This window comes from Lissotriton helveticus, chromosome 12, assembly GCF_964261635.1.
Source record: "Lissotriton helveticus chromosome 12, aLisHel1.1, whole genome shotgun sequence".
NCBI classification, from domain to species: Eukaryota; Metazoa; Chordata; class Amphibia; order Caudata; family Salamandridae; genus Lissotriton; species Lissotriton helveticus.
Genome location: NC_136073.1, coordinates 416,271,400 through 416,288,015, shown reverse-complemented (window position 1 = coordinate 416,288,015; position 16,616 = coordinate 416,271,400). Strand labels below are relative to the sequence as shown.

General features: G+C 38.1%; 1 protein-coding gene across 1 annotated transcript in view; it reads left to right on the top strand.

Annotated features, from left to right (window-relative positions):
• TOX3 (TOX high mobility group box family member 3) overlaps positions 1–16,616 on the top strand; it is a 204,679-nt gene that overhangs the window by 124,079 nt on the left and 63,984 nt on the right. Inside the window, exons 2-4 of the mRNA XM_078669357.1 lie at positions 3,453–3,518; positions 5,076–5,105; positions 12,074–12,325. Of these exons, the coding sequence (XP_078525483.1) occupies positions 3,453–3,518; positions 5,076–5,105; positions 12,074–12,325 (348 nt within the window). The remainder of the gene's footprint in view (positions 1–3,452; positions 3,519–5,075; positions 5,106–12,073; positions 12,326–16,616) is intronic.

The following is a 16,616-nucleotide window of genomic DNA, read 5'->3' as shown; positions in this document are numbered from 1 at the left end:
CGATTTGTACAGCACAATGGAGACTGTTTCCGGATAAGCGAGTATGATGACCGATTCGGACAGCAGTTACGAATCGGTTTGCCCGAGATGAAACAGCTTTGGGAATTTGCTCTTTGGGGGACTGTTGCGGGCCCCCCCTTCACCCGGAGGCGACCAAATGTGCCCCCTGGGGATACCCAAAGGACCCCTCTTCCCAGGCATGCATAATGTGGCAGGCACCATTGGGTGCCCATTTTTCCCCAACCACCCCTTTTTATCAATGGGAGCCTGTGTTTGCGTGCGGTACAATGGCTCCCATTGAAGTCAATGGGAATCCGAACGTACAAAGTCCGTAAGCATCCAGACACATCAAAATCGGTCGCTTGGACTCTCCAAATACAATTAGTTGGAAAAGCATTCCAAACCCTATTAATTGGGAATGATTTCCTAACCAAATCGTAATCGGCCCCTCAGTGTGCTAATTCAATAAAAATTGAAGTTGTTGGCACATATCAATACATAAGGGTTCGAAATGGAGGATTTAAAAACATAGTACTCCACCTATCATTCGCTGTTGAAACCTTTCTAAAGTTTTCACATTTAGCGAAAGACATTTGCTGAAGAAGGCGGAACTGAAGAAATATGATGGTTAGGATATGATGATTTTTTTCTTGAGCTCCAAAGCTAGCCGCCACATGTAGTTGACGAATTACAAGTTTGTCTCCCAAGGCTGCTGACTGTCACAGTTTTGGGCTTGTAGTTATGTTGAGTTTTTCTGTGTTGACTACTTTGTGTGTGTTGTCCTTTCTGTCTGCACTTTATTGTGATATCTGAATGTTTATAGCTTTTTACTACAAGTAGGCTATTTGTGTTTTCCAAGGGATGTGCATATGGCTCAAAGTCATATGCATGGTGGAAGGTAATTTAATTAGTTTGCATCTGAATAGTTGCTGTTTAGCTGCTGACTGATTTCAAAGGGCTCTAGAAAAGGTGCAGTCAGACGATGTACTCCCTCTAGCAAAATAAAGAAAAAGCACTAAGTAGGATCAGCAGTAAATTATCCCTTACCCCAAGAATACCACAAACTGATATCTGAAGAAATGGGGCTTGGAATCGAAGGGGCCATGCTACTTTCCAAGTCTAGAAAAAACATGTTTTCTATTATCTCAAGAATATCAGAGGGCTCATGGCTCCCTCACTCTGGTGCCATTCCATGAAGGAGAAAGCTGTGGATGAATTGTCTCTTACATCCATTGTTCTTGTTGAGGTTTGATGACTGAATCATACATTAAGTATCAGTCAGAGTTGCTCTTGATTTTAACTCTGTCCAGAGCAACCACACAGGAAAGTCATCAATACAAGGGATCAGGAATTGTTGGAGTAATGGCAAGGATCACTGAACCTTCCCCAGAGATAGTTTACAGTTTTATTGCCAGTACATGCTTACAAGGGTTCTATGTGAAAAACTAACCGTGTTTTCATTTAACGTCTAAAAGGTTTAAAAAATAAAATTAGTCGGACAAAGACAGTGTTTTCTGTAATAGTACTACTTTGGTTGGAACCAGAAAACATAAGAAGCTTACAACCTCAAAAGAACATATTAAAATATGTTATTAAAAAAGGATAAACCTTTCCCAGTAAATTAATGAACAGATTACCCTAGATACTGAAGAACAAAACACACTGATCTTTGCAGTTTATCTGGATAAAACCTATTTTTTAGACCCTAGGCATTTTGACTAATATGCCTGCTGTTTTGAATTTATAGAAAATGTAACTTGAACATGACAACATGGAGTCATTTGATCTGCCACAGTTACAAGTACAGAGATATTGCATTGATGAATCAGATGAATGGCTGGAAATGCAGAATAAGGAAATCTGGTCTTAATTTTAGATTCAATAGCCCCCTTCTATGATGATTCATGCAGGCAGGATTGTGAACCTGCATATACTACACACATGAACGGTGTGATGGCATTTTGCACATCTGTCTAAAACGAGTTCACTTCAAAGTTAGGCAGGTGGGCCTGTCCTCTAATATTCTTCTTTTATAGGTCCGTTGTCACTACATTCTTTGTCTTGTATCCAATTTTCTATTTTTTAGAGCATAGTGCAGCTCACCTGACAATCATGCTGGGCTTTGACCTTGCCTCTCATTTCATCTAGAGTGCTTTGCATCCTTCCACATGGTCACGTTTTGTTACCCAGGTGGCTGTATTTCAATGTTATTGCCCATAGTCAACAGGCCAACATGTTGCTGTTAAATGTGACGACCATTTGGGAACTTTCAAAAGATGAATATTGCACAGTACATTCTATAATTCTACTGCAAGACAGAAGAATGCTGCTGCATTTATTTTTATTTTTTAATGCCAGCATACACCTCCCATGTTTAGGTGGACACGTTTTTTTTTCCTACTTTTATTCTTTTTTCTACTTTTATTCTTTTCACTATTTTTTGACATATTCTTGTTCAATTTGTGTTTTACTGAGAATGGGTAATTGGAAGAATACAAGAATAAGTCAGTTGGTGAATGTGTGCATAAGTATAAGAATGAGCGGTACAGCATGTAGAATTAGTTATTGCATGTCTAAACTCGCCAGTGACTGCATAGGCATTTTCAGTTATTAGCCAGTTCTTTTGGCATTGCCAATGTTTATATTTAATTTACTCTTAACTATGAGTTGCTTGTACAATGCTTCTGTCTAGGGCATATTTGTGTATGTAAGCAACTGATAAGGCATACATCCTAAACATCACATTCATACACCATCTGCTGAAGGAGTAAATCGTATCATATCACCACAATGTATTCTAGGACTGGAACTCAATACCCCTAAAAGAGCATACACACCAAACCAGACCCCAGTCTACAATGGATACCTCGGAGCAATTTGGTAAGTCACTGGTTTGCTAAAACGACTGAGACGATACCAGTGGCAGAATATATGCACACACATGCCAGCAAAACAGGGGTTTTGAAGATTTAAATCGAAACCAAAAAATAGGGATTGTTGACTTTGAACGTTCTCTCTGCCATCATCTTTGCAGTGTTGCAAAGGCGCTCAATATATCTTGTTCACATAGGCCTGTATTGTAACTTTCTGATTTATAAATATATGGAATTATACGAATCAATCTTTTGGTCTTTTTTTCTTAGATGTTCTAGTACATAATATGACTGGATGATTTCACTGGTTGCTAGTTCTCTTAAGGTTCACCAATCTTATGGCTGTAATGTTGGGAAATACAGAAATGTATTGAACAATTTTGAAGTCCGTTGCTTTTTTTTATTTAGTCAACGAATAATTTCGGTTCTGCTAGCTGATTCCGTTGAAAATACTACAAATTAAATGCATCGTATACAATGCTCCCTGTCTTTTTGAATAAAGAAATCTTTTAATGTGTAATTTGAAAAGATACTTCTTCATGGGCCCAGGCTAACACAAATCTATGTTTTTCCTTTCAGTTTGCTAGTAACAGTAACTACATGAACATGGCAGATGCTAACAACGCATTTCTTGTGGCAAATGAGGTAGGTCATCTTTTATCCCTTTGTCTGTTCTGCTGTTAGCTGAACTAATTTTTCAAACCTTAACTAGATAAATAATGATTTTCTCGGTATTCATCGACCACAAAGTACAAGACTTTAATAGGAAAACTTACTGATCTGACATATCTCCATTACCAGTCAATTTAGTTGCCTGCAAGCGTCCTGATTGCATGGCATGCCAATGGGAGCACATCATCCTTAAAAAGACATATTGCAAATAATAGCAGAAAATTAAGGCAAGGTACTTGCGCTGGAATATGCCCTTCCAAGTGGATGCATGCTATTTTGAAATGTAGTAAAAATCATTTATTATGAGGAGGGATATATTTCATATGTAGAAAACACAGCATGTTTTGTATCATTAAAAACCCACATGCGTTAACATTGCAAAGTGGCTCAAGAGTTAAGGGGATAGTCCAGTGTGATAATAGTAGGGCCAAGCTCACAAGAAACGGACTGCTGATGTGCCCAATTGTGTGAAGCAGGCGAAAATATTTAGTTTCCTGCTTATGAGACGACGAAAAAGGAGATGCAGTCCCTGTATTATGGCCTTTTCTCTTACAAGACCTCTTGTCAGGCATTTTATAGACTCGACACATGCATTGAAATGGTCAACGTCTCCAAATGGAATTTCTCTGTTGATCTGTTTCGCTCTGTCTTCCTGTCTGTAGAATCAATTAAAATGTAAAAATTGCAGTTAATACATGGGCAGATCTCAAGGAATTAAGTTTGGCCAGGGCATATTGCTGTATATATTTCTATTTTCTCACTAGACCTGTGAGACAGATAAACAAAAAGGAGGAGTGAGGTAAGCAATGCTGGCTTGAACGGAGAGACTATCATGGCAGCCATACCCGACTGTTCCTGTTATGGCAGAATGGATGAGCATTGTATGACCCCATCAGGGACAATATGCTGCAATGGTTTTGGGACCAGTGGTTCTGTAGCCTTTGGTGAAGGGTTACATAAGAGTCGTTCGTTCTCTCCCTCTCCTTACCTAACAAGACTCCATCGATATGGGAATACTCTTTCGTAAAGCCACCTGAGTAATTGACAATAATGAACACAATAGCCATCCGTAAGAGCAACGTGATGTTTCATGCTGTAGAATAATTTCCCTACATTTGATTCAAATGCTGATGAAAGCTGGGGCTGCCAGCAGCTGCTAAGAGACAATTTAATTCCAGCTGTGATAATTCACCGTGTCAGACATTGGCTGTTATGTTTTGATACAACAGTCCTCCAGATTTGCATTTATATCAAAAGGAACAAACGCGTTTTACGATTTCAATACAGATGGCTTTTAGCAATTGAAGCACTTAAAAACTACATACTGACAAAAGTGCCAATAAGAATCACACGATGTGGGTTGTTAATACAAAGTCCAATATTGCAGAATATTCTTCAACACAGGATACTATCCCATGAAAACAAAATGCTGTTTGACTATATTGTTGGAATGTTACTTGTTTTATTTTTCGTGTACATTTAATTGTCACGAATATAATCTAATCGTTTATTCCTTTCTTATTCCCACAGAAGCAGCCCTGGTTTGAAGACTGTTTCAAGGTATTTTATATTTAAACATGTATTTCTCCGGTTATTTGCACATTATAAATTGAAATAATGAAACTATATTTTTGGAACAAAATGCATATGTGCATGAAAAAAAGTGTGTGTGACTGTGCTTCAACATGTGTTTTTTTCTTATAAATTTTTTTTAAATCAGATTTAACATATCCCATATACGTTTGAAAGCGAAAAAATTACATGGAATGATTGTAACGTTTACATTTTATTACACAAGTAGGTGGCTTCAGGAAGCACTTCAGCCATACACATTTCAAACTAATTCATCTTTGGGTACTACCATCGCCTTGATGGAGTCTTTAGGAGCCCTAAATATTTATTGAAATAATGTGTCAAGTGTTAATTACAGTGGTAATGAAAACAGCTAAATACCACATAACAAGAATGAGTGTTTATCCGTATTGTTAATGTGATATGTTAGATTTCATTAAGCAGTAATGGGGTAGCAAATGAGTCACAAATTACTGTTGCATCTGTTACAAGACCACATTAGTGCCAAAAAAACAGCACAGGCAGCCACAGGTTATCTTCATCAGAAAACTAATTCTCCTCGTGCCCTATCCATTTCTTGTGAAAGCAAAATTAGTTTTTTTTCAAAGGGCATAAAATCGTCTTTTTAATGGAGCACTAACAAGGAGAAATACGAGTAGTCCAGAAGGCGCATCCTGCAACAGCACACACAAACCAGTGCTCAAAAAGTTACTTTTCTATTGAAAACTGCAGGCTATAACAAGGTATGACCACATCATTTCTGGTGGAAAACCAATAATGACAGCTGACAGGTTATAAATGCAAGCACGTGTCTTTCAGCAATTAAGTTTCCATCTCCTCTCAAGTGGTTTTTAATTTATATAATCGTTACTAGTTTGACGATGATAATTTACAGATAATGAGATCTTTCTCTGAACATATAATTTCTAAATTAACAAGCATGATGTCGATATTTGAAACAATTTAAAACAAGAGTGATGCATCGCCCTTCTTACATGTTGAATTACTTACTGTAGAGATGAGACATTTCAGGAACAATAGAGCACTGGAATATTGAGAGCTCCATTTAAGACCTGAGAATGTGTCTGACCACTAATGGCTGGTGTAGTTCTTCCAATTCCACATTCCAGTTTTTGCCTTTCTGCTTCTTCCTTTTTAATTTAGAACATTATATCCTCAGTAGATGCATAATAGGCTTATAACCCTGGGTTGTATTGTTCGTTAAAGGTGCTCTCCCTTGTTCAAGGCTCTTGGGTTCAGTGCCTTTAACAGCAGGTAGCCCCCAGCAGCAGGTTATAAACCTTTAAAACATTTGTTTAATTACTAATTGGTAGCATTACTGTTCTTTCTACATGAATACAGTAGTTTTGCATTAGAAAAGCAGATTGGGTCAAATTTGTCAGATCATGCTTGCTGTATATAAAGGCAGCTATTGATTTTGGAACCCCCTTTCCAGATACTTTAACATGAGAACAAATGTATACATACTTTCTATAAATAAAAAGTTATAATCAGTAACCGTCGGTGGTGGGAGTAGCTGCCGGGTGGGCACTTGGAGAGGGACACGGTGGGGGTAGTAATCTATGGATTATGGAGGATTACAGGTAAGTAAACATATAAATAAATAGAATTATTTTTTTTGCGAGTACTGCATCCCCAAATGCAATGCAGTGCACACAAGGAAATTCGTTTTATTTATTTATATGTTTACTTACCTGTAATCCTCCGTAATCCATAGATTGCTACCCCACCCTGCCCCTCCCCACGTCACCGCCCGGCAGCTACTCCCACCACCGACCGCTACTGGTCATAATTCTTCTTCATGATGAAACAAACTAATAAGAGGCTAAACTATGCCTCTTGGCATAATTTGTATGATGTGTAGAATTTCAATTTAGGGGCATTTGACTAAGCCAGTTACCTTGTTTGATCATTTGATTTGGTGGCTGTTATTGACCAATGAAAGCTATCTTTCTAATCCCAAATGAATATGTCCCTTAAATAGCTTTAAAATTGTAATTCTCACAATGTTGAGGTATGGGCTCTCAGCAAATAACTCTTATTCAAAATAATTTATTGAACGGTTTGATTATCAATTAATTGTTAGTCATTACTGCCTAGAAAAAGCTCATGTAGTACTAAAGCCCATAGAGGAAAGTTGGGCATTGAATGGACTAGGGTTTCCATAATCCATGACCAGGGTGTAGTTTGATCTCTCCCCTGACAATTGGCATCCATTATATGGTTGTTCATACACTAAATCACAGAGTGAATATGTGTCGCCCAACATGAACCACTTTAGTGTGTAGTAATACATAAGTGACTGGAAAACTCCCATTTCATACCAATAATGGATGTATAAAATTAATTGGGCATTAAATCAAGATGTCTAAATTGCATTGTTCTCATTGTATCATTCAACAATGGAGTTGGTCTGCCTTCTCTATTATAATATGCCTTGCAAGCAGTGTCCACAATGAAGCCTTGTAGTACTGAAATTGGCACTTAGAAATGCAGTATACTGTAGTGGTATCACCAAGATGCAACATACTAGGTGGTTTGTGGGGTACTGATGATAATAGCTCTGTTATCTTGGCAGCGAATTCTGTAGTGCAAATGAAATCAACATTTGTAGAAATTAGCCAATATGTACTTTATTTATAACAACATTGAATGGATTATTTCGCTTACAGTGATGACAAAAGAGAAAGTCATTGCAATAAGTAGAAAGCAATGCCACATATATTAGAACAAACCTGTTTTTTATAAATGATTCCCTCTTAGAAATATTACTTATGCCATAGCAGGAGACCATGCAAATGTGTTTGGTTAGTTTGGTTAGTTACTCTTAATTTGCTCCAGTCCTTCAAAATCTGAAGGTAAACTGAGTTCTCAGACCTGCATCTGTGTTTATAATTAATATGCAGAAATAAAAAAAAATGTAGAAATTTAGAAGCTTTTTTGTCCACATTGTCTGCCTTAATTGCTGTTAAAAGGGCATATGCAAAATTAACTTGAACTACTTTGCTAGCTTTGTTTAGAAGTTACTGTAAAGTGCAGGTATAATCTAATCCACTGGAGTGACAGTTTATACAAATCAAATCAATCTGTCCCTTGTGTGTTAGTACTGTCATTTAGCATTAATACGTCCCCCTGTTCCAAAGTTGCAGGAGGTCTGTTTTGCAGTCTTTTCTGCTCTCTCTCTCTGCTTTTTACTTGCAGTTACCAAACTGAGTATCGGGGTTTCATAGAGGCTGTTTTTCTGCTTGGTTAGTTAGAACCGCAGTTGTTAATTGTCTAATTTGAACCATGCCCAGGCAAAAAGAGTGACATGGGTCCACTTCTTTCAGAACATAAAACACGTAGTGTGAATATAGCAGTACTTAACATAGCCCTAAAATGTTTGTGGATGTTTGCAGTCATGTTTGTTGAACAATACCTACCAATGTATCCATCATCAAATTTACTGACCTGACGTGGACATTTTGAATGAGTGGAAAGTTGGATGCTGATCATGTCAATAATTTATGAAGTAGACAGCGCAAAATAAATGTTTGAATTAATCTCAGCCAGTTAAAGTTATTCTGAGCAGGAAAAATAGAAACCCATAAATATACTGGAAACTTGTTTTGTGTGTAAATGGAATAGAAGCTTAGCCAATGCAATTGCAAGAACTTACATGGTGTGTACCGCTATACATCCTCTAAATCTTTTTGGTTAATGAGAACGACCCGTCCATTTATCTTCCTACTGTTATTTCATAGCTATTATAGACACATTGCACAGTATGCATTCTTCAAGTAAAAATCTCTGCTACTCTAAAATGAAATGTTGAAGGCAATGTCTGAAGGCAATCCGAAAAAGAAACACTATATGCACATCTTCATATTGGGAGGAGTCTCCTCTGCCCCAAAACTTGTCTGCTCCTAAAGTTGTACCAAGAAGAACATTTGCTCATGAGAAGGTTCCAAAGGAAATAATGAGCCCCACCAGGTAAATCTTTTTCACATAGGTATGTGCCTGGCTCTACGTATCTTACCCCCCAATTGCGTGAGTTTAAGTATGATGTTTAGCTTGCACAGGAAAAAAGTGCAATACAAACTCGGGTCAGATATCTCTCGTGCTTTTATTGTTCACAGCATTACACAACATATTACGCAGAGCATTATGATTTGCTTTTCTTGCTTCACTTCCACCGTTTACCTAAAGGAAGAAAATAATCAGATACAAGGATGAACCCCCTTAAAAGGCCTCAGCTTAAAAATTAACTCCCACACACAAGTGGCTGGACAACCCAGAGCCCACAGATGACAACAGATTTCTGTTGCTTTCTACACAAGTTAACATTTCAGTTCACAAGAAAACCATAAAAGCGTACATATACAAGATTCATAAAATGCATTATCGATATACAGTACTTGCAGTCGAGACAATTGTGCAAATGAATTAGCAAGCAGCTCGTTATAAAGTGTCCTAGTGCATAGATGAAATGGTTAAAAGCAATCCTTCCAAATGTACTACCCTTTCCTCCTTCCTCGCGTTAGAGGAGAAGGTACTTCACTTGGAAAATTATCTATTCCTGGGTGCTCACAATTTAGGCAAACTCACCTAATTTAAAACTATTTTATTCCTACCTGGACCTCTTAGGACTAACTAAGCAGTCATACAATGTAAACAAGTAATTTATCGTACAGACAAACATAATGCCCAAATATGTTACAGTTTTCAACATTAAAATTAAAAATGAATTAAAACAATGGTTGCAAATTGATGTATCCTTAAAATGAGCAAGCATCAAATATATCCTTATTTCTGGACTATTATCCTGCTCTTGACAACTGAAGAGATATATCTATATATTGTTACGCACACTTGATTAGTCTGGAGCATTGTAAGTATGGCAGAGCCTCTGTGAATTTCCTAATGTTTAAGGTTCTCAGAAGAGATAATAGTATCAGAGTTCTCTGTTCTCTATAGAGCTCACAGAAAAAGAAAAACCTATGTGCTTGAGACGTTCTTGAATTACATGTGCAGGGAACCAAGTCTTTTTCAGCAAACATATATGAGGGTAAGACGTCAGAAAAAAAGCCAGGCCCAATCTAAATCTTGACAGATAATATCTCTGATGATGTTGAACCTTTAGCAGATATGGCTCAATATGGGGTGTTGTACATAGTGGAAGGTAAGCCGCCACCATCCTCTTCTTTAAATTGCCCTCCCAACTCATTTCCTCTAGTCGTTTTAACAATTCTTTTTTTGCCAAAGGTCTGATTCCAGTGTCTATAGACATTGGCTTAAGAAACCGGTCAGATCTATTGATGGCATGGAGTTCATTTTTTACCTACATGATCCCCTTGATCTTATGTGCCCCTGCTAAATTTACACTGTCAGTAATCAGCTTTATGTCAAAACTGCTTCAGGCGTGGACCAGATTGACAACCACAATTGTACAGGTGCCATCCTTACTGTATCTCCCAGATGCTGCAATCCTCATGGACTATGATCGCAGGCATAATAGGAGGGAGTGACCTAAGTCTACTCAAAAATGTGTTTTCCCAACTCTGCTTGGGTGAAGGGTCAGTATGTCCCCATACCCCAGACCCTTAGGTAGCAAATGATATGGGTCTGTCTTTATAAATAGTAATTGCTGCATCTATGGGCATAGACCCTAACCTGGAAGCAAATTTACACAGGGACGAAATTGCCTGTTCAAATTGTGTATCCCTTACTCCCTTTAGGTGCCTCCAGGTGTTTCTGTTATCAGATGGTACCCCCAGATAAGAAAATGTAGGGACACATTTTGGGTTCTTCCGCTGATCTGAAAGGGTGTTAGTCTGCTTCGCTGATTCACAGAAACCATTGCATAAGATTTGGTTGTATTTATAGAAAGACTCAGAACTGACATAAGATCGCAAAGCTATTTAAATGTTTCTAGAGACGCAGTCATCTGCGTATATAAGTAAAGGTAGCTGTTGTGTCCCCATCCTGGGCAGGCCAGCTGCAGCTTCGATCAACTGGATCTCAAGACCATTAATGTAAAAATTAAAAAAGGAAGGGTGCCATCCCACAACCTTGTCTGACACATTCCTTAATATTAATGTATGGGGTGCATTCCGCATTTGGTCCATACCTAATCCTACCTTCTATGTCGGTATGCATGTGGGCAAGGAGGTGAACAATTTTGGGATTTTCACCGTTATTTAGTAGCATAGACAGTAGCTCCCCCCTTATAACATTGTCAAATGCCACACATAAATTTACGAATGCCCAAAATAAGTCAACCCTCTTTGGCAACTACATACTTGCTTGTTATTATTAGGCACTGATCTGCCTTCCCTAACCCCTGCTGAAACCGTAGTGGCTGGTGTTAATATGCCCTTTTCATTATCCTAGGTTTCTAGTTAGTCTAACATGACTCTGTGAAGTATCTCAGCTGTGGCAACAATGAGAGATATTGGCCAGTAACTATGCAAGTCACTTCTATCTCCTTTTTTAAAGATGGGCACAGTCATTGCCCGTGACCAGGAGTTAGGAGGGGCTGCATTTATCTCGCTCCTTTGTAAGATTACCAGGATTGGGGCCCAAAACATCAGATTGTCTATAAAAAGATCGACCGAGACTGCACATTTTATGGGAGTCAACTGAACATTGGTGTGCACACTGCTTGATTATCCATAGGAGGCATGGATGAATTGAGCCTGGTCTGCCCTCCAGATTCCTCCATATCTTTCCCTATGTGAGTTAAAGCGCACATGCACATTTGCAGAGTGTTGACTCACTGTGCAAATGCTGTTTTGTCAATGTGGGTTTCATTCACGGCATAATAAGTGTGTTGCAGCATTTCAGTTTTTCAGCTGTTGTAAATCTACGTTTTCTGTAGAAATGTGAATGTGAAAATATAACTAAAACCTACTGCTTCTTTACACTGAATGTACTTCCTTTTTTACATCCCCTAGACATTCCACACTCCAAGCCTTGGAGATGAAGAGTTTGAGATTCCACCCATAACTCCACCTCCTGACTCAGACCCTACACTTGCACTAACAGATATGCTGCTGCCCTTGCAAGGTCTCGGTGAGCCATTACCTACACATGGAAATGAGTTTACACCCCAATTTCCACCACAAAGCTTGGATCTGCCATCAATTACAATATCTCGAAATCTGTTGGAGCAAGAAGGAGTAATCCATAATAATGGTTTGCCAATGGTAGGCAGATATTACATTTCTAATGACCAAGATATTACTTTATTTGAAGAATTACAATTTCAGATGACATCTTTGTTGTGCCGTCTTGCAATGTATTCATTTTTGCAAATCTGTAAGTTTAACTTGGGTTATGCAAATTATTATTTGTGCTTGCAAAATTTGTGAATTTCTCATGATGTGAAATTCTCACAATTCAAAGTATGCAATCAAAGACTTTCAGTTGGTGTATGTAAATATGTCCACGATAAAATCGTTAACTCAGAATTCATTTTATTTACATCGTATTGACTTCATTAGACCTAGTTAAAAAAAAATATGAGCAGTGGAAAGGATACCATTCAACCAATCAAAAGTATGGTAAAGAGACTGTTCTCCAAGGGGAGGGACAAACACAAGAAGAGGAAACTATGCTGTTGAATCAAAAGCAATGAGAGCGATATTAAAGCCAACCAATGATAGTCATTGGAGGGGCTCTAAGCCCACTGTGAGGTTTGGGTATGGCCCACAGGAAGCTTTTGCCTATAGGCAGGTAAAAGGTATTTGACACGAGAAAACTGAAAAGTATCTAAATAAGAGAAACAGTTTTTCCTGCCAAACCAGTCTGCAATTCACCTGTTGGACAAACTGGATGCAGGGAATGATCTTCGCATAGCAAATCATGCTCTAGATACATTTCTTCTCTTCAGTATGCTCAAGGATCTACATGCCCTAGAAGTGAAAGAAGGCGCATTGATAAAGTGAAATACAGATTAGGTGGAATAAAAAGGCAAGAGGCTACTTACATTGTGAGGGTGATATCCTGAGAGACCCAGGTACAGCAACATGGGAAAACACTTTTTTTATCCTGAGACTTTCAAAAACCTGTTTAGTAGCCTCAGTGACTCACCTGGGTCAAAATATGGAAAGTATAGAGAATGTGAATTACTGCATTTACTATTTTGTGACTTCACCAATCCATGAGGCTAAAGGTAAAAAATGATTGTTGATCATATTCTGCAAATTATTGTTTAGTGTGGAAAATCTGAAATCCTTTTTTAGAAATTTAAAGGGCACACAGAATTGCTACTATGGACTGGTGACTGAAGACCCTAGGGACAAGCACGTTGATTGCAGAATTGTGGCGGCCTTCTTAACACATGTATGTAACTCAAGTTGCATCACAAAAATAAGACTTGCCACTCCATGACCATCCCTGATTTTCTTAGATATACACACAAGAAAGGAGACACACACTATTATTAACAAAATGTTTATTGCTATGAACAATAAAGCATCACTCTGGTTTCCTACACTACTATGTGTGGATTATCTTTGAAGGTAAGACCCAATCTCAGTTCACACGTTCATTCCGTCCCCCAGGAATTATTTAGGGAGTTGTCATCCAAGCACACATCTTGGGCTGTGTTGCTCAATAACTATATTTCTAAAAAAAATACGAAACAAATTGGCTGGTCCTGATGCACAGTATCATATAAGTAATGTTCCATCTTATTAGGCTGACCATTTCGGACAACTCACTTACTGCCTCAGATTGTTTAATCGCTAATTTTTCAGTGGCCATGTCCTGACTGGTAGGGCTAACAAACTGTGGATAGAATCTTTGGCAGACTAAAGAGCAGCTGATTTGTGGGCTGTCAGCACTGGACCGAATGGGCTAGCATGCATGCACTGGAAGATAGCTGAGGCAGTTATAGGTGAACTAGGGATGGGGGGAGGGGGTTCATATAGGGCTGCGAGAGAAATGGTTTTGGAAGGCAGAATGTTGAAATTGTGAGATGGTGGGTGAGGAAGATGGCAGGAACCAAAAGAATGAATACCAAAGACATTATGAAAGATAGGAAAATGATGTTGGGTGGTACAGTAGGTAAGGCTGCAGCAGAAATGGGCCAGGGAAAATCATTCTAGAATACAGGGAGATGCCAGAGACCTTGGCTTCTTAAATGATTTTGACTCTGAAAAGAGCAGTTAAGCAAAATAGAAAAATACTTCAAAATACAGATATAACATTGACAACAACCATATCCTGGACATCATAAAGATGGCCATCACAATGACACAAGAGCTTGACGTACTGAAGCATGACATTGGACACCTCTTTTGATGAAATAAACAAATGAAGCTGAAACCATGTAATAAAAAAAGTACTTAATGGTCAGGAAGGATTTGATTTCTTATTGACTCTATGGCAGGCAGGGTCTTCTCAGTAAATTTATACAGTCCGACAGTGTCCTGAAGAATTTCTTGATTGTATTTAGCTTTAATGTTCATCTGCACAATACTTACCTTTCTTGTTAAATCTGTTACAACTTAAGCTTATAATTAAGGGTGAATGTAGTGAATATAAGTCTTAAATCTTTCTGATGTTCTACTACCACAGTGTATATGGTATATAGAAATGATTCACATGTAACGTAAAATATCACTTGTCTCCCTGACTACTCCAAGGCACTACTTTGCTCCCGTCAAACCCCCTCGCAAAAGCGAAATAACCCCTGTGCTCCTACTCTGCCCCATCTCCCATCATCACAAACCTATAAATATACATGGTGGCAAACTCTACAGTATCTCTGAAAGTACCTCAATCCCATCAAAAATACTTGTTTTCTTGTTACCCTCTTCAATGTCCATCCTAAATCCTGTCCCACCAACCTAAACAAAATAGCTGTTGTCCTGTCAACTACACATTTACCCTCATGGCTTTCTTATCCAATACAAATGCAATTGGTTCAATATTGGAGGACAAAGGCAGACGTGAAGGGTTGAGGAGTGCCTTCATCTGACCAAGGAGGTAAAGTTCAATGCCTCGGTCATTATGTCATCCTACTTTTCTGTCTTTTAGTGAGGGGGGACATATCGCATATCATAACTTTACATTGTAAGTGTCTGGTATTCAGGTGGTTGTCTCACTACATTGTTCTGAGGTACCAGAGAATCACTAGGAGGTGATAAAAGAGATAATGTTGCTAAATATGAAGTCATTTGATAGCCATATGTGACCATTGATTGCCTGTAAGTGTGACACTACACTTTTTCCATCAGCTTGGCATCCTAACAGAAAAGTAGTGGAATATGGCTTGATTTTCCTCTAGAGCATTATTTATGTTAATGGTACGCTCCTGCCTAGAAAGCAGGTATGTGACACTATGCCAAATGGGAATTTCTTCTGTAAAAGCCTATAAATAGAAAAGCTATAACTTTAAGGAAATTGCTGGGAAAAATGAGCTTGATAATTGAGTTATGAGAGCAATTACTTTAAAGGTTTCAAGTCTGCAAAATCATTGTATTCTGTTGAATTGTATAAGCTAGGTTAATTCGTAGGTTTGTGAATTCATGCCAGAATCCTAAACTTGATTCTCCCTCGTTTATTTCATGACAGTCTGCCACGTTCTGAAAATTGGAAGCCATCTTATTACAGCCCGACTTACCACTTTTCTAAAGTCTATATTTGCATTTTGCAAGGTTCATGAGATGGCTTTCTATGCCTCAGTCTATTAGGAAGGTATTGCGGGATCTTTTAAATTATTGGCTGCAATGTGCCTACGTTCAGTCCTTCTGAAATATGTTGAGAAAGTAAACCATAACAACCTGCATACTACTCACATTCCAACTGTTCACTTAAGTAGGGGTAATTCCGAATATAAAACCCACAAATCCAATTAATGAGCATGCAAAACAGACTCCATTTGTTTTCTCATAATGTATTTATATGTTGGTCTGGACATGCACAGTACTGAATTAACTAAGTATGAATGGAAAAGAAAATCTGTTCCAGGTTTTATTTGAAATTGTGTTATGTGCCAAACTGGGGGCTGTTTATTAATACTTAAATTGTTCTGTAATCTAGTCATTCTGTATAGTGCCTTCCATTTTCTCCATAAAAGCATTTTAACAGCAATAAAATGGTGGCTAAAAAAAGGCATGTTGGCTATGAAATTTCATTTCATGGTCAATTAAATTTATTATAACTGAGATGATTAAAACGTGGCAGGAAAGTAACTCATAATGCAAATGTACATTTGGAGAATAAGGCCATTATATGGTAATATTTGGATAGTATTACTTTAATGCTTCGTTGTTAATGTTGCATTAGGCACGTGTAAACTGACTCAATAGCCTGGCAGTTAAACTGCGATAAAGTAAGAAAAAAACCCAACAAAAACAAATGGAGAAGGGAAGAAAGAACAGAACACGATAAACACGTTTACTTATCTGCTTTTAGAAATGGCGTTAGTAATGCGGAAGTAACATCCTTGAGAAGTCGCTTTGATTAAATGTCACGAGTTTAAAAAAC